Genomic DNA, 15,782 nt, shown 5'->3' on the forward strand with positions numbered 1-15,782 from the left:
TCTCATCTCCATGCATCGCAGACACTATAGGTCAGTACAAGAAGCTCATGGATACTTTGATCCGGTGAGACAGAGCCGCGCTATGCAGTGAAGGTACCTACTCCACCATTGGAGTTTGGACCCAATATTGGAAGGCACGCGAAGCGTACTTCAGGTGAGTGAGCAGTGAGAGCCTGCGTCTACTTGTCTCGTCGACTGATGCACCTTTGCTCGAAGACACGACAGTCGCGATTACGAGATCCTCTCACAGGCAGGCAGGCGCATTGGACAAATCTACTCATTACCGCAACTACACGTAGGTACCCACAACACCAACCTTGGGCCACACGACCTCGCGTCCAAACTTACAATCCACACCCCCGCTATTCATATATTCCTGAGTATATGTACTCCTAACGCCGTGGAAGCTTCAATCTTCTCATCTACGTGTCTCGCGACTGCCGACCATCTGGAAGCGACCTCGCCCACCATGCCCGGCAGCTACGTTAAGAACAACTGGCGCATCACCGACAGCATCACACCCGTGGTGTGCTTCACCACAGCCGTATTCTGGGCACTCTACATCCTCTCCTTCCCACCTTCCACACGCTTTTACCGCAAGCTCTCGATCCTCGCCCTCGCGCTACCAACATGGTATGCATTTCGGCACTCGGACTACTTAACGCCGAATTACTACCTCGACGACACATTCGGACGAACTTGCCTGATATGGTTCGTCCACATGAGCTACGAAGTCTGCGTCATGGAGTTCGCGCCCGTCCTCACACGAGAGAAGCGAAGTCTGGGAGACTGGGACCAAAAGAAGGAGAGAGTCAGGCAGGGATACAAAGTGCTATTCGATCGCAATCACACGCAGGTGCTTGAGCAGCAGGGACACATTTTACCGAAATCATCCCATGATGCAATTTCGGCGGCGAAGGAGGAGCCAAGCGAAGAGAGATACGTTGCGACTGACAAGAAGACTGACGAGCCCGTCTTACCGAGCGCTCGCGTTCAGCACGGTGTTGTGCTACCGATGGGTCACCGCCACGGCTACTCTCGCTGGGAATTCCTCGGCTACCACATACTCAAATTACCTCTCTACTACGCCGCGCAGTGCGCCTTCACCTACTACGAAGAAAACTACTCACCAGGAGCTCTAGACCCTGCCACATATATGGGACCGGGGCTTCTATCTTTCTTCGACCGCATCACGATGTCCATAGGCAGACGGGAGATATCCTGGCGGCTCATGTACACTTTCGACTGGTGCATTTCATCCATGTGGCTGTACGAGGGATATCACAGTATATTCGCCGTCCTTTGGGTTGGCTCAGGGCTGGACGGACCGGAAGAGTGGTCCAAGTGTCTCTTTGGTTCGCTGAGCACCGCGTGGTCGGTACGAAGGTACTGGGCAAAGCACTGGCACAACTTTGTCTACCACTCCTTGACGGGCCATATCAAGTGCGTGACGAGGGGCTGGCTTGGCATGCAGCGCGGTGCGATCTCAACCCGATTGATCGAAAACACACTCGTCTTCTTTGTATCCGGACTCATTCATGCGCTGGTTAGATGGCAGCAGGTCCCCATGAGCGACCACTGGGGTATTGCCTGTTGGTACGTTGCACAGATGCTACCTATCATCACCGAGATGGTCGTGGCGCACCAGTGGAGGAAATTGCGAAAGTGGCTGGGATATGGCACCGATTCGAAGTGGTTGAACCGCTTCGAGTATGCGGTCGGATACTCGTGGGTCATTGCCTGGTTCCTATACAGTGTGCCCAAGTATTACCAGACGAGGATGCACTGGACGAATGCCATCATACGGAAGAAGATCATGGCTGATATGGCTGCGGATGGGAATATCAACAAAACGGGCTCGGGCTGATATGGGGGAGGCACGCATCGTTCGTTCCGTGTGGGGGAAAACTTGGAACGTTGTGTGGTGACGTTGAATGGCCAAGGAGGATGATGTACCGTAGAGGCTGCGCTGCGGCACTACGTAAAACATAGGTATTCATGATACTTGCCTTCTTGTGACTCCTCTAGCTCGAGGGTGTGATGGTTTGACAACGTAATCATAGATTCTATACCCCAGCGTGCATCGGTGTTTTGTAATCAAGGCATCGAAAGTCCAAAGATTCCAAAGATGGAACGGTCATCATTGCCTAATCGTGAAGCATCTAAGCAGAATAGCGTCTATAAAAGCACTGCAGTATAGGTGTTAGTTGCCGGTTGGGGTGGAACAGTGACGTATGCAAAATCGTGTGGCCCGCAACAACAACTCCTGCAACCGACATATCACCGAATAATGTCTTCATGGAGTGTTCATTCTGACTTCATTACATTGGTATCATCATTAAACTATGCTACAAATTTCGTTACACTGACATCAGATCTAGTACCTGGTCAACTTGGGGCTGCCCTCCCACGCCGGGAAACTCCACTTGGTCTCCACAAACACCTTCTGCATGCCATCCTCCTTCTTCTCGAACTTGTAGTAGACCTTGTCCAAGTCTTCGAGGCGGACACGGTGAGTGACCATCTTTGAGGGGTCGATGCGCTTCTCCTGGATCATCTTGAGGAGCGACTCCCAGTACATGTGTACAGGCGCCTGACCGTTACCGATGAGACGGATACCGCGCTCCATAAGAGAACCGATGTTGAAGTGGTTGGTGAAACCGACGTATACACCGGTGATACCGCAGCGGCCCATGTTGCGTGTGCTGGTGATCATCTCGTTGATGAGCTCGCTGGTGTCGGTTTCGAGACCGAGCATCATCTCGAAGTAGTGGGCCCAGCCCTTGGCGTATTCGCCGGCGGCACACTCAATGCTGACGTCGGGGCCGCGGTTGTTGCACATCTCCTTGAGCTTGCTGGTGACGGACTCGCCCTTGGCTAGGGTGGAGAAGTCGATGGTCTCGATGTTGGGGTACTTGGACTTGACGAAATCGAGACGCCAATTTTGGTCGATCATGATGACGCGCGATGCGCCTTGCATGAGAGAGAAGTCTGCGGCCATTTGTCCGATTGGACCCGCGCCCCAGATGGCAACGACGTCGCCCTTGTTGACGCCGGTGTCGACGACTGCGTGCCATGAGGTGCATACGACGTCGGAGAGGAAGAGACCCTGCTCATCCGGAACGTCATCGGGAAGAGGCAGTAGGTTGACGTCACCGTAAGCGACACGGGTGTACTCTGCTTGGCCTCCGGCGTATCCACCAGTGAAGTGAGAGTAGCCGAACATGCCTGCTGTCCGGCCACCGTACATGGCGTTCTCGATGGTGTTGGAGTTGGTCTTCTCGCATTGGGAGGACAGCTTCTGCTTGCAGTAGTAGCAGTCACCGCAGGCGATCTGGAAAGAGGCAACAACTCGTTGGCTATTTGGTGTTAGCGACGCGCTGATCAAAGACTCGGATGCGTACGTACCCCTTCTTGAACTTTGTGACACCAGGTCCGCACTCGTCTACAACACCACAGAACTCGTGTCCGAGAATGTCGCCCTTCTGCATCTCCACGACAGCGCCGTGAAGCAAGTGCAGGTCAGAACCGCAGACGGTAGAACCAGTGACCTTGACGATAACATCGCGGTCCTCTAGGATCTTGGGCTTCGCGGTGTCGATCATCTGAACATCGTTCTTGCCGTACCATGCCAAAGCCTTCATCGTCTCTGAGTAGTCGGCGGTGCTCTCGTCGTTGCCAGGGTTGGTGACGTTCTGCGCGGTGGTGGCGTTGTCACCATGGCCAATGGCCTTCTCAGCCTGGCGGGCTGCTTGGGACATCATCTTGGGCTAAAATTTGATGCGTAGTGGTATGTGTGAAAGGTAGAAAGATGTTCACAGTTGGAGAGCCTGCAGTATGCGCAGCGCGCCTACCTTTTCAATGCCAACCAGCGACATTTTCGATGACATATTGCAAACCTGTGACGTGAATTTTGCAGCCCTCTTACAACTACCGCGAACCAGAAGATTATCCGCCCCCTTGTACATGCGCTTGGAGGGGCTAGCTTAACGTCATGACACGCTGTGGAGGGGCACAAGTCCGCTATACGCGAGCTGAATGTACGCTTTTGGAAATGCCATGTGCTGGCGCAGATCGAGGTTGGCGATGGGAATCCTACGAGCGTCATGGCGATGTCATGGTGGGGCAGCACGCGTTTCGCGTTTGGCCGTTGGAGCTAGACATGCAGCTCTGGCCAGACCTTCGCAGACCGAGCGCGTCCCGAACGGCATTCTCTCGGCAGATGGTTATATCGTCGTGTTAAGCTCGGGGCGTTGATACAGAGGAGAAAGTGGAGGTGATGTCGTGTGGAGGTGCGTAAGGGACGCGAAGTCCGCCCTTCAGGGCTTGCACAGATGCATGCAGTTCAACCCGATTGACAAACTGGAGGACAGCGGCTGCGCGAGGGCTTATATGCCTGTGACTGAGGACCATGATGGTGAACGGACGTCCAGATCATGGTCATACGCTGGAAGTGGGAGCAGGTGATATGCATGAGACGGTGCTGAGTAGTTGCCGGCGCAGGTACAGACCTCTCGGATTGCATGCGCAAGCATGAACGCGTTAGCGGGATGTGTGCGATTCGGTCCTGTTCGACAGCTTCCAGGTTCACTCTGTGGTATTGCGGGTAGCTTTGTGCGACACTTGCTACCGCTTCAAGCACGAACGCAGTCGGCGATTCGGTAGAGGAGACGTGTAGGACCAGAAGCTCTTCAATAGTAAGCATTATAGCAACGCGCGAAACAACAAGAAAGCCATATTCAGTACTTGGGCAACCGCGCAGAGCTTGGCAGGCCAAATGTGTCGACGAAACATCACGCTTACACCAAAGACGATGATATAGAAGGCGAGGAGCTGCGGTCTTGGTCCCGCTGCACAGATAGCTTCGAAGCTCGACGCGTTAGCAAGCACCGCGGGACGAGTCGCGACGCGTCGAAAGCAGCACCAGCTAATGAACAGGTCTGCAGCCTACATCAAGACGAGTACATGCCAAGTACGTGACATGACGTGGGCGTAGGCTCTTGGGTGTAAAGTCTCTTGCTTGTATGTGGTAGTACTCTTGAAAGTTGTCGAACATCTTCCTCAATCCAATGCGCAAGGCACTGGAATCAATGAAAATGTAAAGCCGCAGTGGCAGACCAGCAAAAATTGCCCCGCTGAAGCCCCCGAAGGAGATTCATGACAACACCACACCCCGCTGTGCAATGGAGGCGACGTTGTCAGACCATCAAATGCTTGAGCTTGATGAGTCGCAAGAAGGTCTAGAGATTGTTAGCAGGTGTAAACGTAGGGGGGTGGTTGGGGAATACGAACAAGTATTCCGAGCTTGGGAGGGACGGGGGCGGCGCGGTATAAGTAGCCAGACGGTCTTGGCACGCTAGTGGATCACATGACAAGCAAGGGCGGTCCAGAGGCCAGTGCGCGGGGGGACTGCGGGTAAAGGCCGGCAGTGAGATGACCAGCTAGGTCTATGCGCTCGCCTGAGTGATGCTTCCCCATCAACTCACATCTTTCGACATAATCCTGCGTAACGCGGCATATGCAAGTCAGTGCACTTTCACATATGCGCTGAGGATCTGTAAAAGACGCTTGGGTTCGACGAGTCGTGCCAACCGAGCAGAGCCGCGCGGTTTCGTTGCCCCGGAAGTTTTCCAAGCGCCGCCATATGTTTAGCTCGTTGCCTCAAAACCGCACCACCCGGGCGCCTACAGCCTGACGTCTACTGCAAAGTAGAACATTATGAGTAACCCAGGCAAATATTGGGTCGATGCCTGTACTTCGCAAACTCTGTGCAATACGCTTCCGATCAGTCGACATGCGCAACATTATCATCTACGCCGTCGACCTAAGATTGTATCCAGTGTCCTCATTTTCCGATCCTCTTTTCATACAGATGTTGTTGAAGAATCCCATCAAGACTCAAAATCTCGTACATTGCCCAGCCATACCTGAGCTCCGCCTTTCTCGTACCTCTTTCGTAGAGGTCTTCATAGTCGAGCATGCGTATATTGCAAGCCTCATTGGGCGTTCGTCGGCCTCTGTAACTTTCAATGTCCTTTCTATCCAGAAACTTTTCGCAGGGAAGTACTGTCGTGTCCTGGTTTGCGCGGATTGAGCGTATGGCTGGCTGGCTCTATTTGCGAACCAGGTTCGCACACTAAAGGCTCCATCTTCTGTACCACGGCCGTGAGGTGGTGAACGTGATAGAGGAACGGACTGGATGTTAGAACTTGTACGTGAGGAACTTGACTTCGAAAGTGTGAGTGCTGACTCTACTACTTTGGTGACGTCCAAGCGCGCAGATAATTTGAGACGGACAGCGAGTCTATGGCAGTGAGGTATGGCATGAGTAGATTCGCCTCTAGTAGTATACAAATATCACAGTGAAGCAATGCTAGATGTAGCGATAGCCGATTCCGCACGCGACTGGTAAAAGAGCTCAGGAGATACACTTCAGGTGTATAATAGAGCAACAGGTGAGAGGGCTCAAGGCATATATGGAAGGACCATAATTCCTGAGTATATCAATATTTAAACGATGTCTAATGTTTTTGGAAAGCAGGCTTGATGTGTGGTATACTTCGCCATGCCTAATGCTGGTTCTGCATAGGATGCGACATACGTAATACCTTCCAATGTCTGATATCTGGCAGGCTGTTGGACCACACAAACGCCATTGGAGAAGTCTTTACTCTCACCTAGTAGAATGGTATGCAGTACATACAGCGTGCGATGAGACCCGAATCACGTCGGTGTGGTACCGGGACCATGAGGAATCGCGCTAAAGCCCCCGATGCCACATGGAAGATACCTAGGTATCCACTTGTATAAGGTGAAGGTGAGAGCGGGATCCTGACTACTAACTCTACACTCCTCCATCTACACAACAAATCAATACTTTAAACACTACCAGAACCACCAATACCTAGGTATCAGTTCGCTTCAACATCACCATGACAACACCCAACCTTCCTCCCGCGTGGCTTGTACATGTGACTACTTTCCTTCAGTCCGCCGAAGTTCAGGCCAAGGTGGCCCGCCTCCGCGCAGAGACCCGCGAACTGTACGCCGAGATAGGCAGGTTCGCAGCCATCAGTGAGTACAATTCTGTCGCAGTTGCAGTAACAAGTGTAATGAATTTGGAGCTAACTGGTCATCTAGACGGGCCCTTCATCGCAGCGGGCGGTGATCCACATAAGCTCCCAAACCCATGGTACCTCACACCTGCGCGCCTAGACAGCATCTTACGCCTCTATTACGGACTGAAGCCCCACGACCCCTCTGTCGCGGCCATCTCCTTCGGTGAGTACTTTGGGAGCGTCAACGAAGTCGCCAACGGAGTACCAATCGGCATCGTCGTCAATGAATTCACCATCTATTCTCGGGCCGCCAACCAGGATGAGGTCATCCAGATGATCAAGTGCATCAATGACTCCGAGTCCTTCGGTGAAGGTGGCACAGGTCTCCCCGTTCACAGCGAGGAAGAGCTCAAGTTCAACATGATCTGGAAACTTACCCGTTAGAGGGGTGGACATCTGCATACCAAGATCCGAGGAAACTTTCCTCGAGCTCAGGGACGGAGTAGCAGATGAGACCTGGAAATACCTGGGTGAGCATGAACGAAGATGGATATGGATATGGCCATGGTTCACGGTAGATTAGGGACAGAATGCCAATTTCTCTCTGATCAACAAAACAATACCTTGACAAAGTTACGCGTGCAGACTGATCTTGATACACACCGTAGAAGCCTCTTCCCTTGTATGCCCATTTATACGCACGATCATGCCTTATATAAGGAAGGTCTAGAACAGGTCTGCAGACTACACGGGCTTATAAAGAAGCAAAGTAGCAGACTTCGTGGTAACGTAGGCTCTACGGTGTTTAGCTTTCTCGTTAGTTGTGGCGAGTCCTCCATGAGCGCAACTTCGGAAGGCTAGGACTTGGTGTCGTTGACTTGCCAGGGCTACCACTTTACTAATTTAACTTCGAATTTTGCAAGCAAGGAGCAGAAATGGATGAATAGATAGCTAAGTGTAACCAAAACCACTTTATGCGCAGCTCGTCTAGACGCCTACAACGATTCAAGTGGGCTACATTCAGACACTTATAATAGCTCGTGTATGACTTCAAGGGCGGGCAGTCTGTTAGGATCTCGCACAAAAACTTCATGTAGTTTCCAGAGCCATGTTTCGTCACTAATAACTCATTTGTGAGAAACTTTGTATACCTCAAACCGATTACAAAAGTTCGACTTCTCCATCAGCTACTGTCTTTTAGTCTCTACAGGTATGTTTTGAAACTGAAGCGTCTCCATGACGCGAGCTACTCCTGGGAGGAATATTAGGGAGATTAACATGTATTAGCGGTGCGCAACGGTATGTAGCTGGAGACGCTCAGGTCAATCTTCGTGACGACGAGCCAAATGCTACAATATCCATTGGGCGCCTTCTGAGCGTTGTCTCGTAACAGTATTTTAAGATTTCCGTCAATTATAGCTCGCGAAGCCTCTCTCACGATCAAGTATAGAAAGATAGGTTAACTCGGTTTTGTAGCCTTAGCGTATGTGGTCGTTGTCTTCGAGTCCTGGGAATGTTAGAACCTGCTTTAGTTTGAATCAATGAATGGAACTTTCCTGAGAGGTTGATACGCCCCACGCCATTTTGAAGACCAAGCGACGACACAGCGCACCAATAAGGTGTAGTCCCCGGCATGATACGGGGACACGAGTCAGCCGCAAGTCCAGTCTTTATAATGTCCAACTTAGCGGTGATAGCCTCTTCTTCCGCGATTTGCTCTTGTTCTTCCAATGCTACCCGGTCCGTATGTTTTCTACGTTAGAACATAGCGGTATAACCGCACTAGGCGCTTTATACTCAGAGGCCCATTAAGCTTGCCCTCTAGGACGCAGAGTACTAAGATTGTGTATAATCATCGCTCGTTGTAGGATGATCGTGACGGTCCAAGGAGGCTACGCGCACGGGGTTGCCGAGGTCCCGCGGTCTGCAAGGATAAATCGCTTGGCGTCGCGTTCAGCAACATCACCCACTATATGCCCTCGAGACGTCGCATACCCTTGACGCGCTGGTTGCGCCTTCTTATTTCCTGCTCTCTTTCATGTCTGGCGCAACGGTATACTGTCAATCACGGCGCCATAGCAGCCCAGCCTTGCGCCCACTAAGGGTAGTTACCACTTAGGCATCACCACCAACCCCCTTCTCACACCATCTGTTCGATAAGCGGAACCGCTCATTACTTGCGATGATGCATTCAATCAGACATGGTGCTAATTCGCTGGGGAATGTAGAACACTACGCTGCTGGGTACGCCGTCATGGCCACTTCAGACAGACCACCTACACATACCTCATTACAGAGACCCTTAACGGAAGCCGCGCATCAACTTGGTTCGAGTCATCGCTACCGCTTTTAGATATGACGCACACCTCCGACATTCCACTTTCCCTTATCCAATCCTTGGGATGCCCTTGCCGCATGAACCACGCAGCACAAGTCAACAGTCGTTTCTGGCCTGATTCGCCCCGTACGTCAGCAAAGCCTCCACCAATTCCCAGCGTCCGTCCTGCAGCTGTGCCACGGTTCTACAAGCGTCTGCCCCACTACAGCACACAATGTCCAAGTACAAAAGGCCTTCCTCGATAAACTTTTCCTTTCGCCCTAAGTACACACCAAGAACGAGATCGCTGGATCTTCCATTGTTTTACGCTACCCAAAACCAAGAATTCACAAGCTCAAAGCCAAATCGACTGCCGAACTCCACCTCCACTTTTCGTACGCGAGACACCAAAGATGGACATTAGATGGACCTACCGTGTCGGCGCGTTAACCTTACCTTCCTTCGATAATATAGGAGCCCAATGAATACCAGAGTGGAGCGACGGCGTATCTCGACAAAGCGTAGCCCGCATTCTTCACGATGCCCAGGTCAGGGTTCTTGGCTACGGCCTCGTAAAGCGCGTCCGACCCGGCCAGACCCCATCCCTGACGCCTCGCACGCTACTAGTCACCTCGGACGTTTCAGTGGATGGACAATACTCGGCCTGGAAGGTCGCGGTGAGTGATCTCAGATTACTCTTCGACAAGGCCAATCGCGAGGACATTACGGTTGAACTTACAGACATCAGAACAGCAGACGGAGTACCCTCAGCGCCGCTCACAGATTGCGCGCCAGAGCTTGTCGCAGCATGGGAGTGCTACCGGCCAGCTCTCCTTGAAGATATCCAGGAACGACAGTGGCTCACCGCCGACATCGTCCTCCGTGAAATCGGAGAATTGCAACCCATACGCGCGCCTACTCTCCTCATCACCGCACAAGATGCCGACTCAGCCATATGGTGGGACAGAATCCTACCTCATATACGTCAACTACTCCCCCAGACAATGGAGGTCGATCTCCTTTACGCACCACACCTGGCCATGCAGACATCTGGAGACGAGGAAGAAGCAGAGGAACCCCGTGTACGCCCTGCCATATATTCGACGATGCAGGACTACGACGCCATCGTAGAGATGGGAGCGAGTATCGGCGTAGAGCAGCCGGACAACAGCGGAACAGTCGGCGCTGTCCTCGTACTCAAGGATGCGGCGGGAAATGAGACGAATTGCGCCTTGACCAACCACCACGTCGTCGCAACACACGATCCAACGAGTGTCATCAACCGCGGTATGTCTATCGGGGAGCACCTAGGTGTCAACCATGAGATCTCGCAATTAGGTCTAGTCAAGATCAAAGCCCCATCCAACCCAGATCACACGAGGTTCCTCAAATGCAAAGCAATGGATAAATACGAACATGACCAAGATGTCGCAAGTTTCGATAATCCATACCACCCTGAATACGCTCGGGCGCAAAGCAGGGCTGCGGCGACTAACAGAGACTGCCAAGTCCTAGACGCCGACCCGAATCGTCTTCTAGGTACGGTGATCGCATCGTCGGGCTATCGTGTGCGTGAGAACGACGACTACACCTCCGCTGAAGTACAAACACTCTCCACTGTGGATAACGTGCTGGACGACGCCTTCAAGAGGAAGGACGGTACATTCCCCCCGAGCCTGGCCGACCAGATTGCTGGTCGCACCCTGAAATTCGCGCTCGACTGGGCACTGATCAAGGTCGCCACAGGCCGGACAATGAGCGACCGTGTTCCCATTGGTGGCGCAGGCATCAAAGTGCCCCAAGGAAAAGGCTGAAGAGGTCTGCAGCCTACATTGAGATAAAAACACGCAAAGTGGGTAGCCCAACATCAACGTAGGCGCCAGGGTGTTTGGTTTCCCCCTTCAATGAAATGCGAATATGCGCCCGTATCGAGATTTACATTGTCGCATAGACCGAGTTCGCGCATATATCCAAGCAAATGGCATGTTTGATATTCGGTCGGAACTTTACGTGGCTACTCTGTACTATATTGTGGGGCAAGCTAACGAGGTCCATGTTCACGGGGGATGGTGGTGATAAAGACTTCAGTCTGTTCGAGACTAGTCAAGACGCGAGCGCAGTAACGTGAGGATCTCCGAAAGATGAAAGACTCCGCGTTTTGGAACCAGAGAAGAAGCAGACAGTGAACTTTCATCTTCTCTGACGCGTAAGACCATGGCGCGAGGAGGCATTCGATGTGAGTTTCGAAAAGAAACTGAAAACTGATGATGTTGTGAGGTCCTCTTGGCTGCAGCATGAAGTCTGAGATGCCAGATTTCGAATCCTTTGTATGCGTTACTTGGTATTTTGTTTTTGACAACCGCAATGCTTTCAGAGACCGAAAAGAACATGGCAAGTGTTGTTGTAGTTTTGGTAGACCGGAAAGAACATGGAGATCTTACCTTTTGCTTTTTGGTAGACAGGAGATCTCAGTCGTGTTCTGGTTTAAGGATCTGGTAAGAGCCCAAACATAGCGAGCGTTGCTTGCACTTTTGATGGAGTGTAGAGCTGAATCCAGACATGCGCTGTGAATATTTTGATTTTGGCGAGGAATAAAAGATGCAAAGCACCAGATCATGTTTCCTTCATGCTTTGATCTTGCTGGAAAAGACCGGTCTGGGAGCCCACATGAGCCAGATGATTGACGATTTTGATGGGAAACAAGACCCGGGCAGAGACATGTATCGTTGCAGCGAAAATTTTGATTTTTGGAAAAGATCGGGTTGGAAGCCCACATGAGCATAATAGTTGACGATTTTGGCGAGAAAAAGACTGGACAGGAAGTCCACATGATCTTGGTGTTCCGAACTTTTGGCGAAACAGAAGACAGGCACACATGGGTGAGAACCCAAGGTTTTTTGATTTCAGGGAAAGTATTGTAGGAGAAAAGAGGATGGATGAGCAAAGCCAGTTATATAGCCGTGCTAGCTCTCCTAAAATTCACGTGTTGCACTGACATTTGCATGTGCGAGGAGAGGAGGAAGGTAATGATGTACTGACATGCGACGGGTATATTTCATTTCGACTCTCCAGGCACTTTCACGAGCGCATCCCCAACATGAGTTCTCCATATGCTTTTGTAGCTTCCAATTTGCGCCGTTCCCATTTGACTCCAAAGTATGCTATACAATCCATCTATCCGTCAAGCACTCCGCTCTCCTTGAGTGAACGGAATAGTTCCGGTTCCAAGAACTTGCTAATTGTGACATCCTCCGCGAGACCCTTCCTCCTCCTTGTCTTGAGCACGAAATCGCGTGCGAGTTGTTGTGCGGTTGCGGGTTCGAGCGGTCGGGTTGTGATGTCTTTGTCGAGAGGGTCGCCGGGGACGATGGACCAGCGGTCGAAGACGAGGGAGAGGGAGACTTGGCCTTGTGTGTGGATCTATGGGAAGTTAGTATATGCGCTAGGTGATGGGGGTGATTGTAGGAGGTGTACGTACCCTGAGATCGGTCTCGAAACCGAAAGAATCGATGACCGGGATAAGACCACGCACGTTGTACAGCGGTGTGCCCGCAATGGGTCCATCCTGCAGAACGTGTCCTCTCCTTCGTGCGAGGACTGTGTACAAGCTGCTCTTGGTGTCTGCAGGGCCGACCATGCTGCACGAGTACACCGGCTCCATGAGCCTGGGACTCGCCATCAGGAAACTTGAGTAGCACGCTCGTCGACTGGTGGGAATGATCTGACCACCTCCGCGGAAGATGGCTTCTGGCGCAAGTTCGACATCGGTGATACGGAACTTCGTGTTGCGAATGGGCTCTTCGCAGAGTGGGCCTTCTCGAGTAGCCCAGCTGAAACCTTGTCGAAGCGTATCGCGCACCGTTCGCAGAGTCTTGCCGTCGACTTCTGAGGGAAGTGTGTCGTTTTGTAGGATATTGGGGCCCATGTCATCAGGTCCGAAAGCCCAGATGTTGCGCGACGCAAGCAAGTCGTATCCGTAGTTCTCTTCGAAGAACTTTCCAACGACTCTGACGGGATCCTTGATGTTGACCTTGCCAGCTTCAATGTCTTCCGCGATACCTGGATCGAGCGGCTCAGCAATCATCGTGAGCTTGTTCTTCTTGTTCGGTGTAAGCGCGTAGCACTTGATGGCGGACATCTCAACGACCGTCTCGCAGAATCTTGTGACGGGATCTGACACCTTGATCTCCATGTCGGCGTATAACCGTCGCAGATCGTGCAGAACACAGTCCATGTATAGTTCGCCCGTGCCGAGAACAACGTGCTCTCCTGACTCCTCGACCTTGGTTGTGATGAGCGGGTATGACTTGTTGATCTTGCGCAGACCGTCAAGCATCTTCGGTAGTTCGGAGGGGTTTATCGGTTCGACGGCGACCTTGAAAACGGATTCAAAGAAGTGGCGGATGGGTCGGAAAATGTAGGCGTCTTCGTCTTCGGGGAGTTTGGTAGCCACAATGGTCGCCGTCTTGACTATCGAATTGTCGACACCACCGAGCAGCACCCAGTTACCTGCCGGAACACCGCTGACGGGGATGTTGTATCTTGACTGCGCTATCCACGTGTCTGTTACGGTCGCAACAACCATATCTTCCTCATCTTCGATCGTGTAGCCTTCACCAAGAACGCGCACCGATTGCGGCGAAGTTGCAGTACCGCTCATCACTCGGCCTAGTGCGGTAAACGATTTTGCATCTGTCGCGTTGAACAGCTTCGTAACGTGTATGACTAGGGGTCCGTTCTGGTCGCACTTCTGCATGGCTTCCGCGGTCTTCGTATCCAGAGGTCCAGTGTAGTGTCTTTGCAGCAGCCGTTGCGCACCTTCTTCGGGCGAAGGAACATGTTGGGTGATCATGTCGACGAAACCAAGAGATGGGCCGAAGTACTGCTGGCATACAAGGCGCATCAGCTCCTTTGCGTCGGTCTTGTATTCCGATGGCTTCAGTCGGATGCCCAAAGTGTCGAGCGTGTCCTTGAGGTCATCCGGGCTCTGGCTTAGTGTGTGCGAGTAGATCTTGTAGACAGGCTCCAAGATCCAGTGTACGAAAGACCGTTGTGAGCCCTCCTCTTGCCGCTTGCGACTGAACTTGCGGCTTCCAGGGTTGTAGAAGATGTCGCCCCAAAGACGCATGGCGAATTTATCGATATCCAGACCCTTCATCGGAACGCCGAAACCTGGGAGTTTCGATGGACCGGGGTAAAAGTCGGAGTACATCTTCGCGAAGGACTGAATGGTGAAGCACCATCGCATGCTGGAGCAAGCAAAAGCGACGTTGCCTTTCTCAGGGCTTACACGTCTGCTCTCGCCGCGGCCGGGGATGGTGTTCTCGATGATAGTGTTGACCTCCTCGATTACGTGCTTAATCTTGAAGTATGCGTCGCTGGGCGGCAGCTTCAGCTCGAGGATCAAGCGGTCCATCTTATTGACCACAAGTGTTAGAGGCAGATCTTCCAGCACCGCGTGCTTTATGATCTGCTCCGTATTCACTTGCACGCCTTCAACCACATCCACCACCAAGACCACTCCGTCGACCAGGCGCAACGAGGCGGCGACTTCATCGGCGAAGTTTACGTGTCCGGGGGTATCGAGGATGTTGAAGAGATGCGACTTCAGCTTCGTGTTCTGGAGGACAAGGCTCATGGGCGCAGCCTTGATGGAGAGGCCTCGTTCGCGCTCGAGCACGTGTACGTCGGTGTATCGCAGCTGCTCCTCCCGCTTCTTGCCCCTCTTGTAGTCCAGACGATCTTGGATGTCGTGTGTCTCCATGACCAACATATCCATAAAGGCAGTCTTTCCGTGGTGCAGATGTCCAGCTATGGCGATATTCCGTATCTGGTCGGGGAAGTTCATCAAATCCGTCAAGAGCTCTCTCGAGTGATGCACCGGAGGCAGATCTGTCTCTTGAATCGTGAACTTCTTCTGCACTACCGGCGCAATAATAGGCTGCGCCAGCGACTGCGTGTCTTCCTCGTGCACCAATACTTCGACATCGGGGCCGTATACGTCGGACGCAGAAGGGTAGTACTGCTTGTCTTCGTGGAGAATCACGGCATTGGATGGCCCCTCGTCCACCTCCATAAGCTGCTGGTCGTTCGTCTCAGCTTCCTCCTCATCGTCGAGGACATAGGCGTCGGCTGCCTGGCCGGTGCTCTGGACATCGTCGTCGGACTCGGCCTCGCCAATAAAATTTCCGAACCTGTCAAAAGTCAGTCGCGTAACATATTTGGAGAGAATGGGCGCACTCACTCGTCGTATAGGTCATCCATGGCGGCGGTGGGTGTGGGTATATGCGCGGTGGTGATGCGCGTCGAGCTTGAAGCTGTCGCAAAAGTTCAGACGTGGTTCCGCGGCCTAGCGCTAGGCGGTGAGGGCGGAGGTCGTGCCTGACCAATGGGGCTTCGAGGCGACT

At 52.4% G+C, this 15,782-nt stretch overlaps 5 protein-coding genes across 5 annotated transcripts; 3 read left to right on the forward strand and 2 right to left on the reverse strand.

Moving 5' to 3' along the window:
• Positions 1-469: 469 nt before the first annotated feature.
• J4E87_002676 (uncharacterized protein) lies at positions 470-1,867 on the forward strand (the record flags this gene model as incomplete). Its single annotated transcript, XM_049374312.1, has 1 exon — positions 470-1,867. The coding sequence occupies one exon, from the start codon at positions 470-472 to the stop codon at positions 1,865-1,867; it is 1,398 nt and encodes a 465-aa protein (XP_049236452.1).
• A 510-nt stretch (positions 1,868-2,377) lies between these two features.
• J4E87_002677 (uncharacterized protein) lies at positions 2,378-3,764 on the reverse strand (the record flags this gene model as incomplete). The annotated part of the gene is made up of 2 exons (XM_049374313.1): positions 2,378-3,359; positions 3,409-3,764. 2 exons carry the CDS (start codon positions 3,762-3,764, stop codon positions 2,378-2,380), a joined length of 1,338 nt encoding a protein of 445 aa, XP_049236453.1.
• Positions 3,765-6,932: 3,168 nt separating this feature from the next.
• Positions 6,933-7,502, forward strand: J4E87_002678 (uncharacterized protein; the record flags this gene model as incomplete). The annotated part of the gene is made up of 2 exons (XM_049374314.1): positions 6,933-7,074; positions 7,141-7,502. The coding sequence occupies 2 exons, from the start codon at positions 6,933-6,935 to the stop codon at positions 7,500-7,502; spliced, it is 504 nt and encodes a 167-aa protein (XP_049236454.1).
• A 2,108-nt stretch (positions 7,503-9,610) lies between these two features.
• On the forward strand, positions 9,611-11,189 carry J4E87_002679 (uncharacterized protein; the record flags this gene model as incomplete). Its single annotated transcript, XM_049374315.1, has 2 exons — positions 9,611-9,618; positions 9,875-11,189. 2 exons carry the CDS (start codon positions 9,611-9,613, stop codon positions 11,187-11,189), a joined length of 1,323 nt encoding a protein of 440 aa, XP_049236455.1.
• A 1,360-nt stretch (positions 11,190-12,549) lies between these two features.
• On the reverse strand, positions 12,550-15,639 carry J4E87_002680 (uncharacterized protein; the record flags this gene model as incomplete). The annotated part of the gene is made up of 3 exons (XM_049374316.1): positions 12,550-12,795; positions 12,854-15,569; positions 15,620-15,639. The coding sequence occupies 3 exons, from the start codon at positions 15,637-15,639 to the stop codon at positions 12,550-12,552; spliced, it is 2,982 nt and encodes a 993-aa protein (XP_049236456.1).
• Positions 15,640-15,782: the final 143 nt, after the last annotated feature.

The sequence above is a fragment of the Alternaria ethzedia genome (assembly GCF_023757985.1).
Source record: "Alternaria ethzedia strain BMP 0044 chromosome Unknown scaffold_4, whole genome shotgun sequence".
Lineage (NCBI taxonomy): Eukaryota > Fungi > Ascomycota > Dothideomycetes > Pleosporales > Pleosporaceae > Alternaria > Alternaria ethzedia.